Genomic DNA, 23,692 nt, shown 5'->3' with positions numbered 1-23,692 from the left:
TATCATTTTCTTAGGGGTAATCTGCATAAGGAGCCACAACTAGATGGCTTTTCACCCTCCCCTACCTCCCCAAAGAAAAGGAGAAATCTAAAATATGTTGTGTGAGGAACTAAAGGGATTCTCATCACGACATGCAAGTAGTTCCACTTGATGCTAGACAAGTCCTTGTCCCCTGGGCTCCTCCTGGCACTATTGCACTGTCGTTCACTCTTGCAGACCTCGGTGACTCTGAGGACGTGAAACCTTCCCAATGAGAGGTCTGAGGAGGCACTAGCGCTCTCTCTGGGGGGGGCCCACCCAGCAAAAAAAATCCCACACATAAGCATGTGCTTAAGCCACTGGTACTATTTTTTTCATATATCATTTGTTTCGGCGTTCTTCAAAAGCAGCAGGTATAACTGGAAGAAATGTTTTTTGTTTCAGATGTGATGCTGGCTATACTGGACAACACTGTGAAAAAAAGGACTACAGCGTTTTATATGTGGTTCCAGGTCCAGTACGATTTCAGTATGTCTTAATAGCGGCTGTGATTGGAACCATCCAGATTGCTATCATCTGTGTTGTAGTCCTCTGTATTACAAGGTCAGTATCTCTAATACTTTGCAATAGAAAAAGAAAAGGCTTTTGTTTTTCCTACTTTGTGCACTGATTATACAGATTTCTGCAGTGACACTACTGATAACAAATGCTATTTAATTCACCAACAAGCAGAAGATATCATCTGGTCCGGCCAGCCAGTGCTGCTTTATTATTACAGCTGAGTTTTCACTTCCATCTTTATCAAACTTAGGTAGGTGCTTACAGCAAATGAAGTTTCCTGGTTTGTATTCAGATGCTTGGACAAATATTGTTCATATAAATAAGGGGAATATAAATACAGCAGCTGGATCAACACTTAATAAAACTAATCATATCTCCATCTGGTTTCCTCAAGGGCCCATTCCCTTAGTCCTAATCAGGCAAAGCATACAAACTTTCAAGCCTGTTTGCAATCCCATTGATTAAATGATTTCATTAGGCTTGTATACATGTTCAAAGGTACCGCACATGTTTTAAGGTCTTCACTAGATGGTGGCACAACAAATAAATATGATTTATTTTTTCTTAAATGAAGAGGAAGGGTTTGTTTGAATGGAAACGACAGCACTGGGGTGGTTCAGAAAAAGAGGGGTAAATGCAATCCTTCCCCTCCTACACCTGCTGCTCTGTTTCCCCACTGAACTGTGTTACTGTCTCTGGGAGGGCTTGGGGTAAGTTCTGAACTTAAGGCATCTTCAGGCTTCTCTCAGAACTCACGAGGTTAAATTCCCTCAACTAGCAACACTGATAAATCACACTTTTAGAAATAAATTTCTTTTAAAAAGACAAAAAATTAAAAGCCAAGTATCATACCTCTGTAGAAAATAAAATCTCTAATATGTCTCAGTCCCTGTGTTGCACTACCTGGCTGGAAAACAAATGTAGCATTTGTTTCTAGAAAAGACACCAAAAAAAAATCATAAGTCCTTCTCTGGCCTAAAGGCATAAAACAAAACCGTCTGATGAAACGTAGCTACTGTTTTGGCCAAGCTGAGTCCGTCAACTCGACGGTAAATGCTGAGTGAGGCAACAGATTATATTGTGGTGATATTCACAGAAGTAATCCAAACAACCAAAAATGTAGTGTGTCCTAAGTAAAAGGGGATGGTATAATAACTGATAGTGGAAGAAATGCTCTGTATCATTTTGTCGAGTGACTCTAGTTTTGTCACCTTGATGCAGTAACGCAGAGTACTTTATATTGAAGAATGAAGACAGCGTGCTTCGAGTGATCTGGTACCATAGTGCAAATTACCCATCACACTGTTCTCATCCAGAGATGGTACCTTTTCCCACACACTGTGTAACCAAGTTAATTTATGATCTTTTGACTTTTTGCTATAATGCATGTAATTGCTGCAGAGCATCCTCCATCCCAGCGTAATGATTCGAGACACATTTGCAGAAGTGTACTCTTAAGTGGCCTAAGAGAAATGCACGTGACAAGAGAGCATTGTGGCAGCATATGCATAAGTAATTGAGTTTTTTAAGTCATCTGTGTGGAGAACCTGACTATACTGGTTTGAACTCCACACCCTGAACTCTTGAAAGCGCTAAAGCCACCCTACCAGGTTCCTGGGAGAAAGAAGGGAAACTTCACTCACTCAGAGGCCGCTGCAGACAAATTCTTTGCTGCTCATTTCAGTGCAGCTTCACCTAATTAATTTATCAAATGGGTCTGGTGCATTCGGCATTTACCGTGTCCAAACCCTGCATTTAAGCTGCATGTAAACCTGCTGGTGTAAATCTTTTAGCTGTTGTTACTGTTGTTGTTCTTAAAATCATACCTGCACAGCGGTGCAAATCTGCGGGGTGCCCTCCATTGCTGGGAGGCTCTGAGCAGTTCCCGGGCACTTTTAATGCCCCTGTTGCGTAGGGGACACTTCAATCTGGATAAATGAGCTGTGCTACTGACAGGGGCGGTCTGCCCTTGCCCCTTCCCTTGGCTCCTGGGCTCTTGGTCCTGCCAATGTTCTTGTGCCACCATGAGCATTTGTGTAGCCACATAATGAGCCCAGTCAGGGGATGGATTCAGCTGAAAACACAACCAACAAAACTGATTACTTGTTTTTAAGCAGCTCAGTTCCTTGATGAGGTTGGCTGCCTGGCTGCTCATGGCTAGTGCCAGCAATGGGAACAGGCAGCTGAGGTGGAGGAGTAGGGGACCAGAGGCCAAGAGGTATGGAGGGCAGGAGGTGGAACAGTGAGGCACAGTCCCTACACCCGAGGACTTTTAGCTCAGAGGTAAGGCAAAAGAGAAGCAATGATAAAAGTGAAGGAGGATGGTAAATAATATAGGTATGGCCTAGTGTCATAATGATTCTCAGCGGTTTTCTTTACAGCTTTGCATTTTTAGTGCTTCCCTAATGTTTAGTCACAGCAGTCTTATTTATGTGAAGAAATAACTTGATTAAAAATGAATGCATAATGTGTTTTACCTGCTATGAATCACATTGTGAGTAACTCAAGCTTGCGAGCAAGCTTCAATGGAGGAAGGGCAGGCAGCCTGTGCTCCAGCACTCAGTTTACATTGATAAAACTGCTGTGTTCGTAAATGAAAGCATCCCCCACACAGAGCACTACAAAGAGCTTTTGATTAAAGAATTAAGGACCAAGGAAACGCTGTCACTCAATTTTAGCAGATGATTAAATCTAAAAAGCTGATTAAATGCCAACGCCCCTCTTAGGAAACCCAAATGTGCTTCAGACACAACCTACCTGTAAGCACAACAGCATTGCGTTTAAGCGGTCGTGGGGTCAGTGCTTGGCCCTGGGGCCTTCCCAGGCTTCCATCAATTGGTAGTGTAGTGTATTAAGCAATTAAAACGTGGGCATTTTTGGTTATAAGATGATGCTTTTTCATCTTCTTAATTGGAGTAATCTCTACGTTTGAATTGATTTCTCCCGACTTTGGACTAAGTGACTGTATAGATAGTGTCAGTTCTGGGAAAGCACCTGTGAGATGCTCATCTCCTGGCTTCCAGCTGGAGCAGTCGGTATGCGCCATGTCTGGGAGTGCACGGCTGCATCCCCTGGGATTGCTGGCCATCCTGGTTATCCCCCAGCCACCTGGTACCTCCATGTTTCTTACAGGACCAGTCCAGTTGTGCCCACCGTGGCTTCCCACGCCTGTTTCCCCAACCCCGCTTCGCATGGCTGAGCGCTGGGGCAAAGCAGGGCTGCACCTTCTGCTGTAACTCCTCGTGCTGTGGGACTCAGGAGGAGCCCCCGGCAGCTTGGCCAGCCCTGGCTGCGGCAGGATTTAGCAGTGCTGTTTCTCAGCACGTGGAGGTGTCGGTGCTGTCTCCCGCGGAGCGCTGCGAGGTCCCACTGTGCGATCTCCGGCTGAATGGGCAGGAGAGGCCGCCCGGGGACAGTGCGAGCTGGGAGGCTGTCAGCGTGCACATGACGTGCGGCTCCGTGAATCAGCCCTGTGTTCGCTAACAACGGCTCCTGACGCACTCAGAAAGTTTGATCGCCTTTTTAGGAACACACGGTGAATAATGAGTTTGTCGTGAAATCGCAAACCGCTGAAGTCTCCGTTAGTTTCATAACGAAAGCGCTGCCATGACCTCCGAGAGGTGCAGGCTTATTTTCCCTGGCGTAGTGATAGCAGCCTACTTTACTGCTTCCAAGAAAGGAACGAGGCAAAATATAGCGCACAGCCATACAGTTTCTCGTGAGGGGGTGGTCCCGTTGGCTTAAAAGTGAGGCAAGTCAGGACAACCTGACCCATATTTTGTTAGACATTTATGTAATTGTATTTCAGCGCTTTGAAATGCTTCCTTAGTCCTTATGCTCTTGCTCTTGTTTAGCCTTTCAGTTGGCATCACAAAACTATAGCATCACGCCCACTCAACAGGGAAAAAAAAAGGCCTTTTTTGATTTTAAGGGATCGGTAAAAATTTATTTCACTCTATTTTACTGTTAGTTACTTGACACAGAGCTGAAGGCAGGTGCTTTGAGCTCTCACTGCACTGCGAGGGTGGGCTCTCCCCGGGGCGTAACCCGTAGGGTTTCACAAGGTGCCGCCGAAAGCCTCCGTGTAACAGAAAAGCAAGGTAGCCCAATACAAAGGGGTTTTTTTTTTTTTTCCATGTCAGTGTGGTCTGGAGTATCATGGGGCTTTCTCATGCCATTCCAAGTGGGTGTTTCTGTCTTTCTTGTGTAGCTGCCCACGCAGAGGGCAGAAAGATGCGCACCCAGGCTAAAAAGTCATACTGGGCTTCAGCTGAAGAAAGAGGACAAACACATGTCCAGATTAGGAACAGCTTCTTCATCTTCCTGTACAAAATGCTAACTAGGTCACCCGGGGTAAAGGACCGGTTTTGTTGCTGGTTGGTTGTCTGTAGCTCACCATGTTCCTACTGGTACCACAAATGCAAAAAGCGTGAGCATTTTTCGTGGGTGTTGGTCACCCTGCTGGGGTTCTGTGCGCCCAGCAGTTCCTGCCATAACTCCACATAACTCCTGCCCCCTCCACCTGGGGCTAAACCTCTCCATGCTTTGTGTCTCAGGGTGCCTTCCCATGGGAGGAAACCAGAAACACGCTATTATCTTTCCATTTAGTGGGAAACGCTTCATAGCAGCCCCCGTGGCCAGTGCAGGGAAAAGGCTGAAACGTGCCCTTGCTGAGGAGCATCATGAGGTCCCAGGGCTGAAGAGATTTGCTTTTGCAGCCATCCAAAGGAAAATAAAGTTTGGGGCTTTCCAGTGCGATTGCTTTCCGCAGTAAAGCCAAGCAGCTGTGCGAGGAGCGTAGTGCAGTGCACACACCTGTAAATAAAGTAGCTGCTTGCTAATGACCTGAGTGTGGAGCATTTCCATGGAGACTCATAGGGACTGTGGACACGTAGCTCCTCGGAAAGGCAGCCTCTGCATCCGCTTTGTAAATACTTCACAGACCTGGGATGCCAAGCAGGTGAGCACGAGATCGTCCTAGGTCTTGCAGCGCAGCAGAGTGGCCGCTGCTCGCCAGTAAGGAGCAGGCATCTTCACATTTCCCCTGCCATATTTCTGGTGACAGTACGTTTTGTGGGGTTTGTGGGGGGTTTTGTGGTCCTGTTGTCATTAGCCAGCCCATGTCATTTCACTGAAGAGGAACACGCCGAGGGCCAGAGGATCCCTCTCTCGCCCTCCTGTCCCCTGCTGCCTGTGCCGCCCCTTGAGCAGACGCCTTGTTCAGAGCCGTGTATTCTCACAACTCTCTTTTCCAGGAAATGTCCCAGGAGCAACAGAATCCACAGACAGAAGCAAAACACAGGGCACTACAGTTCAGACAACACAACAAGAGCATCGACAAGGTTAATTTAAAGAGCGCATGTTTCCACAATGGCAAAACTAACTGCAGAGAGCTTGGACTACAAAATACAGTATAATAGACAAAAGATTAAGACGAGATCTACACATGTTGCCTTGCATTTGTGGTAATCTACACCAATGAGAACATGTACTACAGCTATATTTGATTATGTATGGATATATTTGAAATAGTATACATTGTCTTGATGTTTTTCTGTAATGTAAATAAACTATTTATATCACACAATATAGTTTTTTCTTTTTCATGTATTTGTTATATATAATAAATACTCAGTGATGAGAAAAAAATTGCCTTTCTTAAATTTGCTGTATCTCATAGCTGTGTATAGTCTTGGGATATTGTATACGGACACTAACAAATCTCTTCTTTTGTTTTTTTTCTTTTTCCAGTTCTAGTGGCAATTTTGAGTCTACTGAACTCAGTAGTAGGGTTTTGAGTTGGTCCAAGATCAGCGACAATTATGGATGTGGGAAAGGTGAAGAATAATTTAACCTACATTGAGGAGGGATAAAATATTTCAGATCCGGAGTCAACTACATTTCATCAGCCGCCTTCTCCCATACCATCTATCTTTACTCTCCCGTAGCTTAGGAAGTCTTTGCCTTCTAAATTAAATCCTAACCGAAGGGGAAATGGAAATTCTCGGTAACCGCGATGGGAGTCTCGGGGGGTGATGTTTCGATTTTGGGAGGGAATTAGGTGTCTGTCAAGGTGAACCCTACAAGAACGCTTTGCAGAATCTCCAACTCTGGTCACTGGAGTGAGTGAAAATTGCTTCTTACTGTTGATTGAAAATTATTAGGTTAAAAAAGTTAATAACATAATAACAGCTGAAATGCCAGCACCATTTGTACCTCCTGAACATGCTGATATAATTTATTTTTGCAAAGGGAAGGTGAACACCACTCAGAAAATACCTTATGAATAACTTTATGGGTGACCCTACTCCATTAAATGTAATGAAGTCAAATGTTGGCTATACCTCAGGAAAATAAGGGCATGTGTTTTGTCACATCCACATGATGGACAAGATGCAGAGTTATTTCCATGGTAGCTGAAACTCTCCAAAACACATTCTTTCGAGAAGCTAATATTACTCTAGTTTGTGCTATGAATTTTGAAGACGGCAGCGTGAAACTGAAGGGCAGAGTGTGGTAACTTCACTGCTGCTGGATAACATCCACTCCACTAATTGACTACCAGAGTACTAGTCACACTAACACAATTGTTAACTAAAAAACCTGCGTAATTGTATTTGTTGTGCTGCTCCTTTCCAAAGAGACTTTGCCTGGGCAGAAGGTGCCCGTGACAAGAGTTAGGAATATTTCTCACTGTCATCACCACGTAAGATACTGCATTTGGGTCAGAATCGGCTCTGGGGTTCCCCGGGACGATGGCTCATGAGTGTGTTTCCATTTCCTGCTTCAGCATCGGTCTGATCACTCACAGCAGTGACCACCAACCCCACCAGGGACAGCCCACCTGATCTGGCCTTCAGACACGGGTGAAGCGATGCTTCTACTCTTAGCACGGCTGTTGGTCGTGTCCCCCCCAGCCTGCTTTAAAGTGAATCCATTGCATGATGTTCATGTGGTCTCAGTTTTTGTCTTGTTCTGGGTTTCTTGGCTTTTTAAAGGTAATAAAAGGCGATTGGCAAGAGATGCTTCCCGGCACCTGGTCTGTGCTGATTGATGGGAGTGGGAGTGCGGTGCTTTGGCAGGCAGCGGGGCAGGCGGCGGCACAGGGCAGCTCTCCGGCGCTGGGCTGCCGGCCCTGCAGGGACCATCCGCTTCCCGGAGCCGTGGGCTGGGGGGAGGCAGAGGGAGAGGGGGGCTGTGCAGCCGCTCCTGCTCCTCAGCCTGGGCCCCCAGCTCTCCCATCGTCGGGGCTTCTGTATGAGTTAGAAGAGGAGCGATGGTGCGGGGTAGGAGTGAGCAGGACAGAGGCAGCGAGCGGGCATGATCCTGGCCCGCTGGAGCACAGGGACATTTCCATGCTCAAACCCACCATAAAATACTGCTCATTGTCCCAGTCCTCACTAGTTTTGCCTCCCACGCACAGGCTCAGCAGGGGAGCCCTGGCACAGCAGCGCTGGGCTGTGCAGGTTTGGTGGCACAAGATCCCTTCTAGGGAGACTTCGCAAGCTCTGTTAATTAACCCGATACCTAAGTGGCATTATAACACCCCTCTTCAGATCCCTCCATCAGCTAAACCTGACACAGCGATGGCAGGCAGTGCCTCCGAGGAGCACTTCAGCGTGAGGTTGAGGATTAGGTTGGAGGTGGCCAATGTAGCTCTACCCTGCAGCCCCCCCCAGCCCGCGCTTTGTGCTTTCTGCGTGAGGTGCTAGAGTCTAATAAGCATCAAAAGCACAGATTTTGAGCCAAATCCAAATGTCAGCCACCCCCCTGGGACTATCAGATCTGGATTGTTTATTTCAGTCGCTTACATTAGATACAAAAATCAAATGTTAACACATACACGCTGCCATGTAGCTATAGCAATAAACCTAATTAAGAAAAGGCAAGGCTTGGCCTGGCCTAAAATAGCGTGGCACCACTTAGAAGTGAAAATAGGAACCTGACACATTATCTCTAAACTCCCCAAAGTTATTTGCCTTGCTTTTACCGTACAACGCCACATTTAATCCCTAAGCAGCCTCTGTTTGTGAGGTGTTATCGCTGCATCCCCAGCTGTGGTGCCTGTCACAAAGCCTTCGCACCTCCAAAAACAAGGCCGGTTTTTAAGTACCTGCTGCAGACCGGCGGGCAGAGAGGGGAAAATAATAGTGGCTTGGGGTGGCACGTACAGGAGTGGAGGTTTCTACAGAGAACATTTGCAGAACTTGTACCAAATGCAGCAGCAAATTTGGAGAAGTGGATTTGGGGTCTCCTTTTCTGAAGGGGCTGGACAGTGCATTCGTTAGAGCCATACGCTGACCAGAACTCGAGATGTGAAAAAAAATCTTTGTGCAGTTTAACTTCAGGAAATGAAGGCAGGTGGGCTGGGCACGCAGGGACCTGGCCGGGTGGAGTGGAGGGATGGGACAGTCCTCCCAGCCTCCTACAGCCTCCCAGCTCCTGCACCCGCAGTGAGGTGTAGGGGTGCCGATGTGCTGCCAGTTGTCTGCTTCTCCTACACCAGCCCGAGCAAGGCCCCGTGCAGTGCCCATGGGTGTGGTCTTGTTCCTTACCCGGGGGGGGACAGTAATTCATTTATTCTGGCTGTTTTGTGGGCTTTTGTGGTCATGGCACTCTGGCCATAAATAAAAATGACCAGAAAATGGCCGTAAATAACCTCAAATACCAGCACACACTTTACAAACCACACGGGAGAAGCCCTAGCTGTACAAACCCACTGACAAGACCAGTAACACCGCAGGCAGCAGAATTGCTTAGGGGCAGTGACATCCCAACAGCCTGCGACCACTTGCTGGCCTGGCTGTTGTTTTACCAAGGCCAAACCACTTGGTAAAAACAGGGCTGCTGGCACACCCATTCCCTAAGGCTTTTCCTCTCAGCCTGTAACATTTTTGGAGCAAGAAGCCGTGTGCTTATTTTGTACGTGATACATAAGCACACGGCTTCTTGCTCCAAAAATGTGTTAAATTTTGTACGTGATACATTTAACACAACAGCATCCTGACCTCAGGCCTCGAAATAAACCCAGATGTGCTATCTGCATGTGCTGAGTGCTGGTGAGCAGAGTTCACCCGCCCTCCCCAGCCAGGGATGTTCGGATGATGTCCAGCCCCTCGGTGCCGTCAGGTGCAGGCAAGCGATCCTGCTGTGCCAGCTGCAGCCCGTAACGCAGCCACCGGTGCAGCATCCGTACAGCTGGGTGACACGCCGCTCGCCTTGTCCCACCCAACTGCTGCGCTGCAGGGCAGGCACAGCTGCCCCGCCTCGCCATCACGGTGCTTTTCCTTCATATAAAGTCTGATCAGAAGTTCATTGTCATTCCCTTTCATCCAACAATAGTAAGACATGATTTACAGGACATTGTCATTACAGGAATACTGTTATTATTAAAAGGAGGTTGGACATCCTGCTCTAGCTGCTGGTCCTCCTTACTCGCCTGCCTCCGCACACTGAAGAGCCGTGATCACCTCCAAGGAAAAGACCCTGGGGCAGTTCTTCCTTGCTGCTGTAGCTGTCAGGGTCTCACCTCCCCGGGCAGCACGAGATCGGCTCAGCTTTGCAGAAGGCTACAGGGTGCCAGCCTGGAGGGCCGCGTGCCAAAGGCAGGGACACCTGCGTGTGCATGGATGGATGTACGTCCCACACGCAGGTTAACCGAGTGGGCGGGTGGCCGTGGGCAGAAGGTGGGCGCCATGTACTGCTCCTTCCTGTTTTCCAGCAGCAGCTCTCAAAAAGCCTCATCTTCAAAGAGCTCTCTAAAGCTTCTTTGAAAACAAAATGATTAAAGGCTATCTCCCCTCTCATCCGACATCAGACGCATCTCGCGCCGCACCCTTGCTTTCACCCCCTCATTATGCGTGCAGCTGCGTCAGGGTGGAAGTCACAGCCCCCAATTAAAAGCGAAGTTCATTACTGCACATCAACACAGGCCAGGGCTGCCCTTTCTTTTACTTGTAGGTACTGGGGAGGGCTGGGGGGTTGGTGGTTGCAAGGTACTTACAGCTGCCAGTCCCCGCAGGTTTGTAAGGCAAGTGGGGGGCAGGAATGCCCACAGTGGGTGGTACTGTTGGGTGGGTTTCCCTTCAGAATAATCAGTAGCCTCAGCTGGACTTAAAGGTTGATGGAGGTACACTGGCCACTACGATTAGGTCTTTAGAGCCATTATCATCATCATCATCATCATAAACAATAATAATATTTTATCTATAGTTCTGGGCTGGACGGGCCAAAACCTGGCTGACTGAGCCTATTCAATTGTGCTCTGTTTGACACAGGAGATAAAAGTCTCTCTTTTTTTGGTCTCAGGATGCTGTGCCCTGCCAGTGCCACCAAAGCAGCCTCTGGAGGGGCAGGCACAGCCAGCTCCTACTTCAGCCAGCCTTTAGGCTGATGCTTTGCCTTCAACTGCTTTTTCATATTAGGTGGGCTTAATTTATTTTAGTCTCAGTGTAATTAACAGTTTTGTCACAGCAGGAGGGCTGTTGAAAACAAAGATGCATTTAAAAAAAAAAAAAAGCAGGATTTTTTTTTGTCAACTACTTTTCCTTTTTTTTTTTTCTCCGTATTGACTGCAAGCCACAAAGCAGTAAAATATTCCGCAGTCTCACCCAGCAGCCACGAAGCTGCACAATAAAGCAGCATGTGAGGAACCTGCTCTCTAATGCTGACTAGGAGGCATCAGCCACAACTTTGTGAATAAAGACATGAGGCCTGTTTTGCTCAGCTCAGGAGGAGCAAACCCCCAGGTAGGAGCCTTGATTTCAGTCCCTCTCCTGTCTGAGGTTCCCTGGGCAGTGGGAGCCCTTAGTGTGGCTGTTCCTCAGGGGGGTGAGGGGACAGGAGTGGGGTTTCATCCCACCAGTGCCCAAACCCCGCAGACACAGCCGTGACCCCAGCCGCCGCTGTCCCCGGCTCGCTTTTCTGGGGTCACAGTGCCTTCACCTGCCACCGCCCCAGCGTGAAATAAAAATGACTTGAAGGTGAAAAACATTGAGGAAAAATGCAGTAGCACCTCATAAACCTGCCACGAGAGATGCTTTAAAAGGGGCTTGCTTTACATGGGGTCACTCGGAAACGAAGCGTAATTACTCAGGATAAAATCCGGCCGCTAAATGCAAACGGTCACAACAGCCCGTCACCCCGATGAGGAAGGGGCTCACGGCGGGGAGCTGGCAGCAGGGCAGGGACGAGCCGAGGGGTGAGGGAGAGCCGTTTAATGTGACCTGAATTAGCGGCTATAGATAGCGCTTCCTGCGTGTTTTACATTTTCAAATAAAAAGGATCTTCTTGTTTAATGGTTAATAAAAATGATTAGTGCTCCCAGGGCACGGATCCTGACAGATGCAGCCTGTGCTGGAGGGACCAGCTACAAGGCACAAGAGAAGATGAAACCCTTTTTTTTCCCTTCCTGCAGAGTACATCTCTACCAGCATTTGCAAGTTAATTTGTAATATAATTATATGTTGCTTCTGTCACAGAAGCGCAGCACGTGTGATGGGCCAGCGGCCTGCCACTGGCACCGGCAGCCTGCGACAGCCCAGCAAACACTTCAGCAGCGAAGAAAAGCCAACAGCTAAGGGGGAGATATATATATATAGATATAGATATAGATATAGATATTAAAAAAAAAAAAAAAATATATATATATATATATATGGATAAACATACACACACACACAGAGGTGTAATATACACATGTGTATATTCATATACACACACCTCTATATATACACATATATAAAAATATAATTACATATGTGTGTATATATGTATGTTTGTGTGATGGATGCTGGACAGGAGAGCCAGCTGATTGCCTCGGAGCATGCACTGCTTCAAGGACATGCAGGCTAACTGCCCAGAAGGGCTTTGCCGTGCCTGGCTCCCCAGCGCAGCACCCCACACCACCATCTTCCTAACAAAAACAAAACCTGCCCTGCCAGCCTCTTGGCAGCTCTACAACCTCACTCTGAAAGCTGGGTTGACTTTTCTTTTTTTTTTATTATGTTTTATTTTCATGGCATGCCATGTAGAGGATTATGGTCAGTAATAGTTTTCTAAGAAATAAAGTCTGTGAAAGTAATTGTTAGAAACAAGCAGCAATAGCAAATGCTGGCTGAGCGGTTGCCATAGTGCAGGAGCACAATTTGAGATTTAATATCATTACTAATGATATTTACTTGGCCTGCAGGAGGGAGTGAGACTTGTGCTCCCTAAATGTCATTTGACTGCTAATATGTCAAGGAGTGCACCCAGCCTGGCATGGGAAGGGACCTGGTGTGACCCGGGGCACCGCTGCCCGCAGCAAGGTGGTGATGCTGCTGCTGCTGCTGCTGCTGCTGCTGCTCATGTCCCCTCCACAGGCTGTGCCCACCTGCCACCCCAAGGAGGCCACACTTGGGCCCCCAAAGAGCCCCCACACGTGTAGCCACAGCTCCTCCCAGCACCCATGGGGCAGCGCTGCCCAGCACCCAACACACGCCCCAGCCTCCTACGTGCGCTTTTTCGGCTGAGTTGTTTCCCAGCCTGCGAGTCCAGGCTTCCTCTCCTGTTGGCTTCTCTGTGGGAGGGGAGACATATTGCGGTGCTGTAAAGGGAGCCATTTAGTTTATTAAGCGCTGTTAAGGGTGCCCTGGGGTCTCTGCACATGTGGGACCATCAAGGCGGCATCGTTGTTGTTCTTATGGTCCTTATTAGTCACAGCCATTTTCCCAGCGATAGGTCTCCCGTCCAGATGTCTGCCCATCTATCTCTTAAATTTTGCGATGCCAATGCACAACTGTTATGAAGATGGACTAGTCTAAGTCCCGCTTCACGCGGCACAGGAGCAGAACAGTCGTGTAAAAATAAATATATATTTTTTTTTTAAATTAAAAGACAAACGAAAGAAAAGGTCATAGTTGGCTCAAAATGAATTGCGCAGTACATAAAAGAGACAACAGATTAGAGAAGATAACGTTTTAGTTTAAAAGTGTTCCATCATTATTAATTCATTTGGTGCTCTTTATGATAATACCAATCATTTGGCATTCATTTGGTGATTATGTGGATGTCATCTCGACTCCTGCAGAAATTCCAAAGTAATTCAGCATTAATGTGCTATTAAAAATTTTTACCAGCCACTACCTTCATTACTGCACCAGCACAGACTAATCTTTCTTCTCTCATTCTCTAAATTCAAATTTCAGTGCTTATTTTGCTTTTATCTTTATTAGGGTTTTAAAATGTAATGCTTCTGTTTAAAAATTCTCCTTATGCTACATGAGTGTTGTCTTTTTTGACAGCATCAAAACTGTGCAAATAAAGAAGGGGGTTAGCAGTGATTTTTCATTGTGTTACTGGCCTTTGACTGAGAAACAACCAAAGAGGTTCCAGCTTATCATTTACAAGAGTGAAGTTACCGAGCCGGTATTTTTGGGCGCAGCAGATGACACCGAACCAAACCGGTATGAAATACCATCTGGACCACGGGGAGTTCCTTCTTTTTGGGCATAGTGGATGCCCCCGCGCTCCCGAGTCAGGCAGGGCAGGGATGCGGCTGCCCCGACCCTTCCAGGGGTGCCAGGTACCCAAGGGGTACCACGGGGACCCAAAGGGCCAAGCTGCCACTGCCGACCCTTTTCTGGACTCATCCCATCGGTGGAGCATCCTTCTGCTTCCAACTGGGGAACAGTGGGATGGTGGCTGCAGTAATTCTGGGTCCAAACCCTGGCAATAAAGGAAAAAAGGCTGCACTTGCACGTAACATTTAAAAAAAAAAAAAAAAAAAAAAAAAAATAGCCCTTGGAGATTAAATGCAAAAACCTTGCATTAAAAGAGCATTAATGAGGTTTTATAGTCAAGGACTCGAAGATTAGAAAATTCCAGATTGCTGGGAGTCTGGGAAAAAAATAGAGAAAAAAAAAGAAAGAAAATACAAAGGCTGGGTTCAGTTGCTAGCTTGTCTTGCTGTGCACCCCCCTAATTACATGATCACATACTACTTTTTTCCCTGGACACCTGCCTCTTTCGGACCACAGGACACCGGCATATAGGGGCAGAGTGGCGCCTGGCAGCTCTCAGCCTGGCATCCGCAACTGCAGTGCTTGGCCATGCAATGAAATAACACGCTTTTAATGCTGCTGCTTAGCTAATATCACTTGTTTGAAACTATGGACCACCACAGACATGTGCAGGATGTGAGGAATTTATGGCGTGTCCTACCCAGACCACGTAACAAGCCACGCATCTCCCCACAGCCCCCGGCAGCATCCCAGTGAGCGCCTGTGGGCGGGCTCCACTTCATCAAAACCCTGGGAAGAATATGAACGCTTATAGGTTAAAGGAACCTGGCAGCTCTTACTTGTCCATCATGTCTTTAAGGATTGCCATTAAGTCATAAACATGACAAAGATTAAAGAGTTTATTAATGTTATTAGAGAGTTGAGATAAAATGCTATGCCTTGCAGGGTCTCTCTCCCTCTCTCACTATTTAATGAAAACATTTTCATCACTTTCTGAATCTATTATACCAAATATTCATTTCAGGAGTCCTAAGATGATTTTATTTTAATCAGAAAAGATGTAGCAACCACCTGAAAGTAATACAGTTAAAACACCTTGCCATGGTTCCCCTTCTCGCTGCTGCCAGCCGATGAGGGTTTCTCCAACCGTCTTCCGCCGATCCCTCCTGGAGACCCTGGGGGCCAGCGGCACTGGCCTGCCAAGGCTTCTAGCATCTCCAAAAGCCACCACATCAGCCAAGCTTAGCAGGCCATGAGACCCGCTGCATCCACAGGCTGGACTGGGGTGACGTCCAAGCAAGGGGTGGGAGCACCTTCTGCAAGCACAGGAGACAAAGTGAAGTCCTTGCTGGTGGAGAAAAGCAAGAGAAGGAAAAGAAACTTAAAAAAGAAAAAAGAAAATAAAAAGGGAGGTTTGTGCTGGCCTGCAAAAGGAGCGTTATCCTTTGCAGATCTACGGCAACTGTTCACAGAAACAGAAAATAAGCAGCCAAAGTCCTTGCTTGGTGCGGCTGCTTCGACTTTGGTGGGCAGTACATCATGGCTGAGCTTTAATCCATGTTTAGAGCAGGTCTGGTCTTTGATGCTAAAGACTGAAAATCAGTCACTGCTAAGCAGAGCCCAAACAGTTACGCTTTCGTATACGAGCCTGCCCTTCTAGCTCAAGATTTTCTAACTGTACTTGCAATGCAGGCAGCTCACAGACGCTCTTTCTTTTAAACTTTCCAACTAACCCGATTTAATTTGTTAATTTATTCTGTAACCTGATTTACTGTTAATTTATTTTGGTGAGTAAGATATCCCAGCTTTAAGTTCCAATTAATTAAAGGAGAGGTCTTAACGTTTTTGCTGCACAGTATCATCATGCCACATTGTATTGCATCTTCACACCGCACTGAAGCATTTCCAAAGTTTATTGCCATTAACTAATATAAATCCATACATCTGCAAATTAATTTCATGCACACAAAAGATTACTCTTTGCAAATGTACCTTTTAAGAGGGGAATACTGGCTATAGCAATCATACGTGTTGCTTAGCAACAGCCATAGCATCACTTAGGGCAGGTTTATCCTGAACAGCAGTGTAAAACCCAGGGATCACAGAATCGCAGAATCAGTCAGGTTGGAAGAGACCTCTGGGATCATTGAGTTCAACCATTGCCCTGACACCACCATGTCAACTAGACCATGGCACTAAGTGCCATGTCCAGGCTTTTCTTAAACACATCCAGAGATGGTGACCCCACCACCTCCCTGGGCAGCCCGTTCCAATGTCTAATGACCCTTTCTGTGAAGAAATGCTTCCTAATGTCCAACCTGAACCTTCCCTGGCGAAGCTTGAGGCTATGTCCTCTTGTCCTCAGGGATGTGGCTCTCTACCCCACGTCACCCATCCCTGTGAGTGCTGCTCAGCCCCGGGTTCATAGCTGGAGACTTTGCTGATTTTATCTTTTTTTGGGGGGGGTGAGGGTTGTCCAATTTGAGGGATCTTAAAAACAATACAATAATCCTCGGCCATTAAACTAATTTGCAGCAGCAATCCAAAACTTGGTGCCCCATTGTGACCACGATGGCGATGCCAACACAAGTCAATGTGAGCACGAACACCTGTTCAGGTTGTGCCAGCTCAGCATTTTGCACCGAAGACTTCTAAAAAATTTACACAGAGTTTGTTGCAACCAACCCAAGATTAGAAGGGGAAAATCAGATCATATTAAGACCATCCTGAGGGTATCCCGAGGCTGTTCTAGTCTTCCTGAAGCCCAGGGAAGCCCCTAAGCCAGAAGCTTTCAGCTCTCATCTCTATTCTTATAAAATCATAGAATCATAGAATTGTTAAGGTTGGAAAAGACCTAAAATATCATCAAGTCCAGCCATCGACCCAGTGCCACCATGCCCACTAAACCATGTCCTGAAGCGCCACATCTAGATGTTTTTTGAACACCTCCAGGGATGGTGACTCCACCACCTCCCTGGGCAGCATGCTCCAATGCCTAATGACTCTTTCAGTGAAGAAATTCTTCCTAAGATCCAGCCTGAACCTCCCCTGGTGTAATTTGAGGCCATTTCCTCTCATCCTGTCGCTGGTTACTCTTGCATCTAGCCGGCACTGCAACAAATGCCCTCCGCAGTGGTGCATACATCCCTGTGCCCATCTGACGTGACGCTCCGGCCTTTGCCAGCTGTGGGTGCCAGCCAGCTGCTCCCCTTGGCCAAAAGAGTGGCAAGTAAATCTTCTAAGAGCATCCATTAGCCCTGCCTTTGGCGGCCCGTGGAGAGGGGCCTGCAGGCCTGGGCCCGTGTTTTAAAGCCATTATGCTAATGCACAAAAGGGGAATGCAGGGTTTGCAATCAAGGAAGAATTAGCATCCAAGCCAGCAAAGAGGGTGACCGTGTGAGCCAGGCAGCACTGCCAGCAGCCTTGATTCTGTTTTTGGCAAAGCTGGCTGGCTTGGCAAACACAATGGTGATGAGAAAAACTGAAATACCAGGCAACGGGGCTGCTCTTTGAAGTAATTATCCTCCAGGGCAACAAGGAACAAGATGAAAAGGTTTTTAGAGCCATGATGTGGGTGCGCAGGGACCGTTATTTGCGTTCCTGAAGTCAGCCCTCAGTTTGCAAGGCCCAGGCGTGCCAAGGCCAAGCAGGGAGAGGGCAGAAAGGCCCAGCAGTGGGTCCACAGGTAGAGCAGCACAGCACGAGGAGGAGCCGTGCAAGGAGCAGCACTGCAGGACAAGTTAAACCTTAACACCTTAAACCAGTGTTAAACCTTGACTGCTCCTGAGAATCGCCCATCCGGGCGGCCACGCTGCACTCAGCACAGGCAGAGGCTTCATTGCAAATATCTAACTTTCATAAATACATAATTGGTTTAAGGGGTAGAGCAGGGGACTAAAGACAAGGTGAAGGATTAAATAATGCACTGTCAAATCTTGTAGCTGGGTGAGCACCGAGTGGGATTTCATCTGACGGGCTCTGCAACGCTGTGCACACACGAGAAGAAAGACAAGGCAAGGCAGCGGTGACACATGGCACCAGGCACTCCCCTGAGTCACTAACCACATGTGCTGCTGGCATGTTCCTACTGGGACACTTGAGTCTAAATTTGAGATCTTAAACAAAATTATTTTCAACACAACAACATAAGAGTTGGCATAGAAATCCCCCATGCACAACATGCTGTGACGAGTGGGTTTCATTTGGAAGCCGCCCGGGGTTAAAGCTGCACCAGCAGCACATCAGCTCTCGCTCCCCGTGCAGGCTGAGCGTCTCCCCGGCCCCGCCGGAGGAGATGGGCTGGGCGAGATGCAGGACAATTATTTTCTTTTAACAGAAAGGCCATGAAAAGCAAGAATGCACGTGAGGCCTGGGAGGTGACGAGAGGCAGAGCAGCAGGGACTTGTACGGAGTTGGCAGGACCGGAAGCAGCACAGTGGGATGTGGAGGGAGAGAGGCATGCAGCCCTGGCCATGGGATGCTGCAGCTCGCAGCCCTCCCCTCTGCCCCGCCACCACCGGGCCCTTGGCGAAGGACCTGGAGCTGGAGAACTGCAGCATGAAGCCCAGACGCACTTCACAGAATCATAGAATCACAGAATCAGTCAGGTTGGAAGAGCCCTCTGGGATCATCGAGTCCAACCATTGCCCTGACACCACCATGTCAACTAGACCATGGCACTAAGTGCCATGTCCAGGCTTTTCTTAAACACATCCAGAGATAGTGACTCCACCACCTCCCTGGGCAGCCCCTTCCAATGTCTAATGACCCTTTCTGAGAAGAATTTCTTCCTAATGTCCAACCTGAACCTCCCCTGGCGAAGCTTGAGGCTGTGTCCTCTTGTCCTATCACTAGATGCCTGGGAGAAGAGGCCGACTCCCACTTCACTACAACCTCCCTTCAGGTAGTTGTAGACTGCAATAAGGTCACCTCTGAGCCTCCTCTTCTCCAGGCTAAACACCCCCAGCTCCCTCAGCCGTTCCTCGTAGGTCAGACCCTCCAGATCCTTCACCAGCTTGGTCGCCCTCCTCTGGACTTGCTCCAACACCTCAACATCTTTCTTGAAGTACTTCCCTGAGTCCCTCAAAAAAAAAAATTACAATATTAAGCCAGCTGGTGCAGGAACACCTCCTGGGGTGAGCCCATGGTGCCCGTGGTCCTGCCCAGGCTGGATCCTTGCGAACGGTGGTTTCGGAAAGAAAAGCTCTATTCTAGGCAAAGCCCCCATGTTTCCTTCTTCACAGCAAATAGTCCTCATTACTGCAGAACCAACCAAGGCGAAAATGTTTATTACAAAGGAGAATTATAAGAGAGGAGTGCCTGAATCCAGAACAAAATGTAAAACAGGGGAAACAAATGTAAAAAGCTCTATAAAAGTTTTAATGGATCCTTTCAGATGTGGAGTGGCATTTTAATGTGATGCTTTAAATGATTTCTTTCTTTTTTTTTTTTTTCTTTTTAGCTTTTAGGCAGACCATTAATCTGAGGGGCTCTTTCTGCCTGCAGAGGAGTAATGCTTCACAGCAGGCACCTACCAGATGTGCTGGTGGGCAAAGTGCAGCCAGGGTTGAAAAAGTCAGGGGGCTGCGAGTGGATACAGCCAGCTGAATGCCCCCCCCCCCTTCTTCCCAGAGATGGGGTGCTGCTGGCAGGGGGTGCTCCTGCAGCCCTCGCCAGGGCCCGGAGCCACCCTGGAACCATGGCAAGGGCAGCTCCAGCCCAGGAGGACGGTACCGAGAGCACCCCGCGGTGCCCGAACCCATGGGAGCTTTGAAAGGGGTGGGTTTGGTGTGGAGGGATGAACAGCGGGCACGCGATGGAGCCCCTACACCTCCCGCTGCTTAGAAACGCACGTATATACAGTGAGGCAGTCCTAGCTAGAAGCATCTCCCATACTTTTCTGATGCCAAGGACCTGCTTTCAGGATTTGCCTCCAGCCTGTGCATTTCCGACACATTAAAAGTCTCAAACTGTGTGCTTAAAAATCTTTGGCCTGTTGCTGACCTTTCCGAATCCCGGGAAGAGCCGTTTCTTCTTGCTGATGCAGATGCAGGAAATTCTTAACTAAATCCTAACTGAAAGCCAGAAAATGAGATAAGCAGGTTAATCCTCCTGCCTGTCAGATGCCGGGCTCCCTCGGACTGCAGGTCAAGCCCTTGCTCTGCAGACCAGCTCAGCAGTTTGTTCCTCCCTATCTTGACCGTGCCAACGTGTGCTGGGGAGGAAAGCGTCCCCGCTTTCCAAAAAAGGGAAATGTTTTGCTGCTGTTCGCTCGCTGATGTTCGTGGAGCAGGGAGCCCGTCTCTGGCTGCTGCGCCCTTCGCAAAAGACCTTGCAGAAGTCTATGGAAAATGAGGTGTTGGAGCGAGTCCAGAGGAGGGCAACCAAGCTGGTAGAGGGTCTAGAGGGTCTGACCTATGAGGAACGGCTGAGGGAGCTGGGGTTGTTTAGCCTGGAGAAGAGGAGGCTCAGAGGTGACCTTATTGCAGTCTACAACTACCTGAAGGGAAGTTGTAGTGTAGTGGGAGTCGGCCTCTTCTCCCAGGCATCTAGCGATAGGACAAGAGGACATAGCCTCAAGCTTCGCCAGGGGAGGTTCAGGTTGGACATTAGGAAGAATTTCTTCTCAGAAAGGGTCATTAGACATTGGAAGGGGCTGCCCAGGGAGGTGGTGGAGTCACCATCTCCGGAGGTGTTTAAGAAAAGCCTGGACATGGCACTTAGTGCCATGGTCTAGTTGACATGGTGGTGTCAGGGCAATGGTTGGACTCGATGATCTCAGAGGGCTCTTCCAACCTGATTGATTCTGTGATTCTGTGGTGGGGTTTGTGTGTATTTGTTAGGTTTTGGCTACATAATGCCCTCTCCTCCTCAAAACCCTAACGCTCCCTGGCAATATGTGACACTGCACAGCCAGGAATAGCAATATCGTTTAGGGATATGCCTATGTTAGTTAATAAGGGCAAATGGTTTCGAAGGCAGTTGCACTGTGTATGCAGAAAGAATCGCTTTTGATGCCTTCAGAGACTCTGCTCTGGTTAAAAGGAAATTAAAAAAGAAAAAAAATTGAAGCAATTTTGTCTGGGATACTGTAGTACTGCTTTCGACTGAATTTGGTCTGCTTTCTCAAGACGGGGTTGGGAAAACCAGTACAGGGGGAAATGAAATCCCAGCCACTCACTCGTTAATGAAACAGCAACAAACTCATTAAGAGCAGCGATTGCTGCCGAGGGTGCCCCGGCTGTACCAGCTGCTCCATGCGGCAGAGCCCTGCCGGGAGCCCCAATTACGCTGATGGAGCTCACCGGGGGGCCAGCCTGCCCCGGCAATTTAGAGGAGCTGGCCCCATGCGGGACTGTCACAATGACAGAGATCCCACCTATATTAAAAACAACGCTAGCGGTCGTCGTAAAAGCTGCTGCAGAAGAGACCCGCGCAGAAGAACAGCGTGGTCGGGAGGACAAGCGTGCACAACGCTTACCTGTGGTGGCTCTTCATAACTAACAGCCACTGACCCCTGTCCCCTCCACCACCAAAGGCTGGAGGTCTCAAATCACCCCTTTTCCCCTTATTTCACACCTCCTCTGCTTCCGGGCGATTCTCCCTGCACCTGCAGGCAGCATTAAAACCAGAGGTAGCGTGAAGAAAGTGAGAAAACAATGAAGCTGGTTGAAAATAACCTCAATAAATTAACCCCCTTGAAGGCTGATTTTGTCCCCTTGTCTTTCAGGCTTGCGTAGGATCGCTCTTGCTGAGTCTGCCCATCACCACCCGCAGTCTCTGCGAACACCAGCAATCACTTGGTTTTTCCCATGCTGCACTTGCCGGAGCCCAGCACTGACCCGAAGGACAGCGTGGCACAAGCTTGAAAGACAAATAGGCAACCTTTCAGTTTGGAGTCATCTATGGCCCGTGTCCGAGAAGCTGATGCATCATGTTGTGCTGGAGGTGGAAGCCTGAAGATCAAAAACCGACCCCATCCCCAAGAGTGAAGAAGTCATTTCAGAAGAGGGTGAGTGATGTTTAGGACATGCTGCTCAGAGAGGTACATGGGGCTGGGGTCATGTCTGCAGGACAGTCTGATGAGATGGCCGTGCTCTCCTCAAAGCTGTAGGAGAGGCGATCCTCAGAGGACAAGAATACAACATATACAGCTCTGTTGTTTCAACAATATTATTTTCTAAGTGCATTTGCTCTACCAAATGGCACTTAAAAGCCTGGCTACAAATCACCGTTGTCATTTCTCCCCCAGGGAACCGAACTGCTTCATCCCGACACACATCACCTGCTGAGGCAGTCACAGCTGCTGTGCCAGAGGCTACACGGCAAACACAGGGCCCCCCACCAGGCCACAGCGAAGGGCCAGCCAGCACAGTCAATAGCAGAGGGTAAGGATGTCGGGTCCCTCACCAGGGCTCCCCTCACGAACACTTACGGCTGCTGGCTTTTAGCAGTCACTCGCAGGCCTTCTTCCATCAACGCTACTGCGTTGACGCTGGGGAAAGGCAGCCCGGGGACCTCGGGGAGGATAGACGCTGCAGTGAATGGCCCACTGCTGCTTTGAGCAGTAACAGCAAGTGCAGGGACCTTGTCTTCCCCCAGACATGTCCTCCTGACTTCTGCTCACCTGTAACCAGGGATTCACTAGAGCGGAAGCTTCTCCCTTCTGCTCCTGCTGCTCCTGCTAACAGTTCTCTTGCGTCTCCCTGTCTAATTAGTTCAAATTTCAGATGCAAGGGTTTGCCTAAAGCCCTTCCCAGTCCTCCCAGTTCTCCTTGTACACCTCCACCCTGTGCTCTGTCAAGGACGGCTGTAAAGTCGCTCAGCAGTATGTCCTCACAAATGGTGCATGCTTGTTCAGTATTAAAATTGGTCTACATTAATGTTGCCGTAATTAGTACTTGGATAAAGTAAGCAAAAACCAGAATACTAAGAAATACTAAGAGGTCTCAAAAACAGGAGTTCAGCAGCACAGCTGAAGTACTTCCAACCCTCTCCTATCAAAAATAGAAAGTGAAGGAACCTCTTGACCATGTCCTTATCTCACCCTTGTGAGAACTCCAGGGACTACAAAGTTGGTAGAGCTGTGTGTGCTTTGCACACCAGATTGTGAGACTATTAAAGGTCGGTTCAATGGATGCAGGATGTATTTGTATATTGCCTATTGCACAGGTGCCCTACGTTACCTTACCAGAGCTTCACAAATACTAATCCAGATCAGTGAGAACAGTATTGCCTCCCCTGGTGTTAGAACCTGTAAAGCCCCCACAAAGGCTAGTTATGGTCTTCTTGCTGGCAGGACCTGCCCTTCCACATGCCTGTACCTTTGGCTGCTCTATGTACTCACTTAGTGAGTGTTTCTAGATGGCAAATATTCTGAGATATGAAATATTCCGATATGAAAAAATATTCTGAGATGAGAAAATTTCTGGTGCATATCAACATTCTCTGATGACAAAAACATATTGATCATAGCGTGGTGGAGCAGCAATACCAACAACATTACAGAACACTATCCTTCACCAAACTAAGGCATAACATCCTGTACTAAATCTCTGGTCCCTTCAGAAGAGTTTCGAACATGGATTATCCCTGCCCCTCTACCACTTTTCGTAGTCATTCCCTGAAGATAACAGCAGAAAGGCACCGCC

At 48.1% G+C, this 23,692-nt stretch overlaps 1 protein-coding gene across 1 annotated transcript in view; it reads left to right on the top strand.

Moving 5' to 3' along the window:
- TMEFF2 (transmembrane protein with EGF like and two follistatin like domains 2) overlaps positions 1-6,388 on the top strand; it is a 138,132-nt gene extending 131,744 nt beyond the window's left edge. Inside the window, exons 9-11 of the mRNA XM_068407940.1 lie at positions 424-582; positions 5,796-5,882; positions 6,292-6,388. Of these exons, the coding sequence (XP_068264041.1) occupies positions 424-582; positions 5,796-5,882; positions 6,292-6,388 (343 nt within the window). The remainder of the gene's footprint in view (positions 1-423; positions 583-5,795; positions 5,883-6,291) is intronic.
- Positions 6,389-23,692: the final 17,304 nt, after the last annotated feature.

Source organism: Nyctibius grandis, chromosome 9 (assembly GCF_013368605.1).
Source record: "Nyctibius grandis isolate bNycGra1 chromosome 9, bNycGra1.pri, whole genome shotgun sequence".
NCBI classification, from domain to species: domain Eukaryota; kingdom Metazoa; phylum Chordata; class Aves; order Nyctibiiformes; family Nyctibiidae; genus Nyctibius; species Nyctibius grandis.
This window is presented reverse-complemented; position numbering and strand designations above follow the sequence as displayed.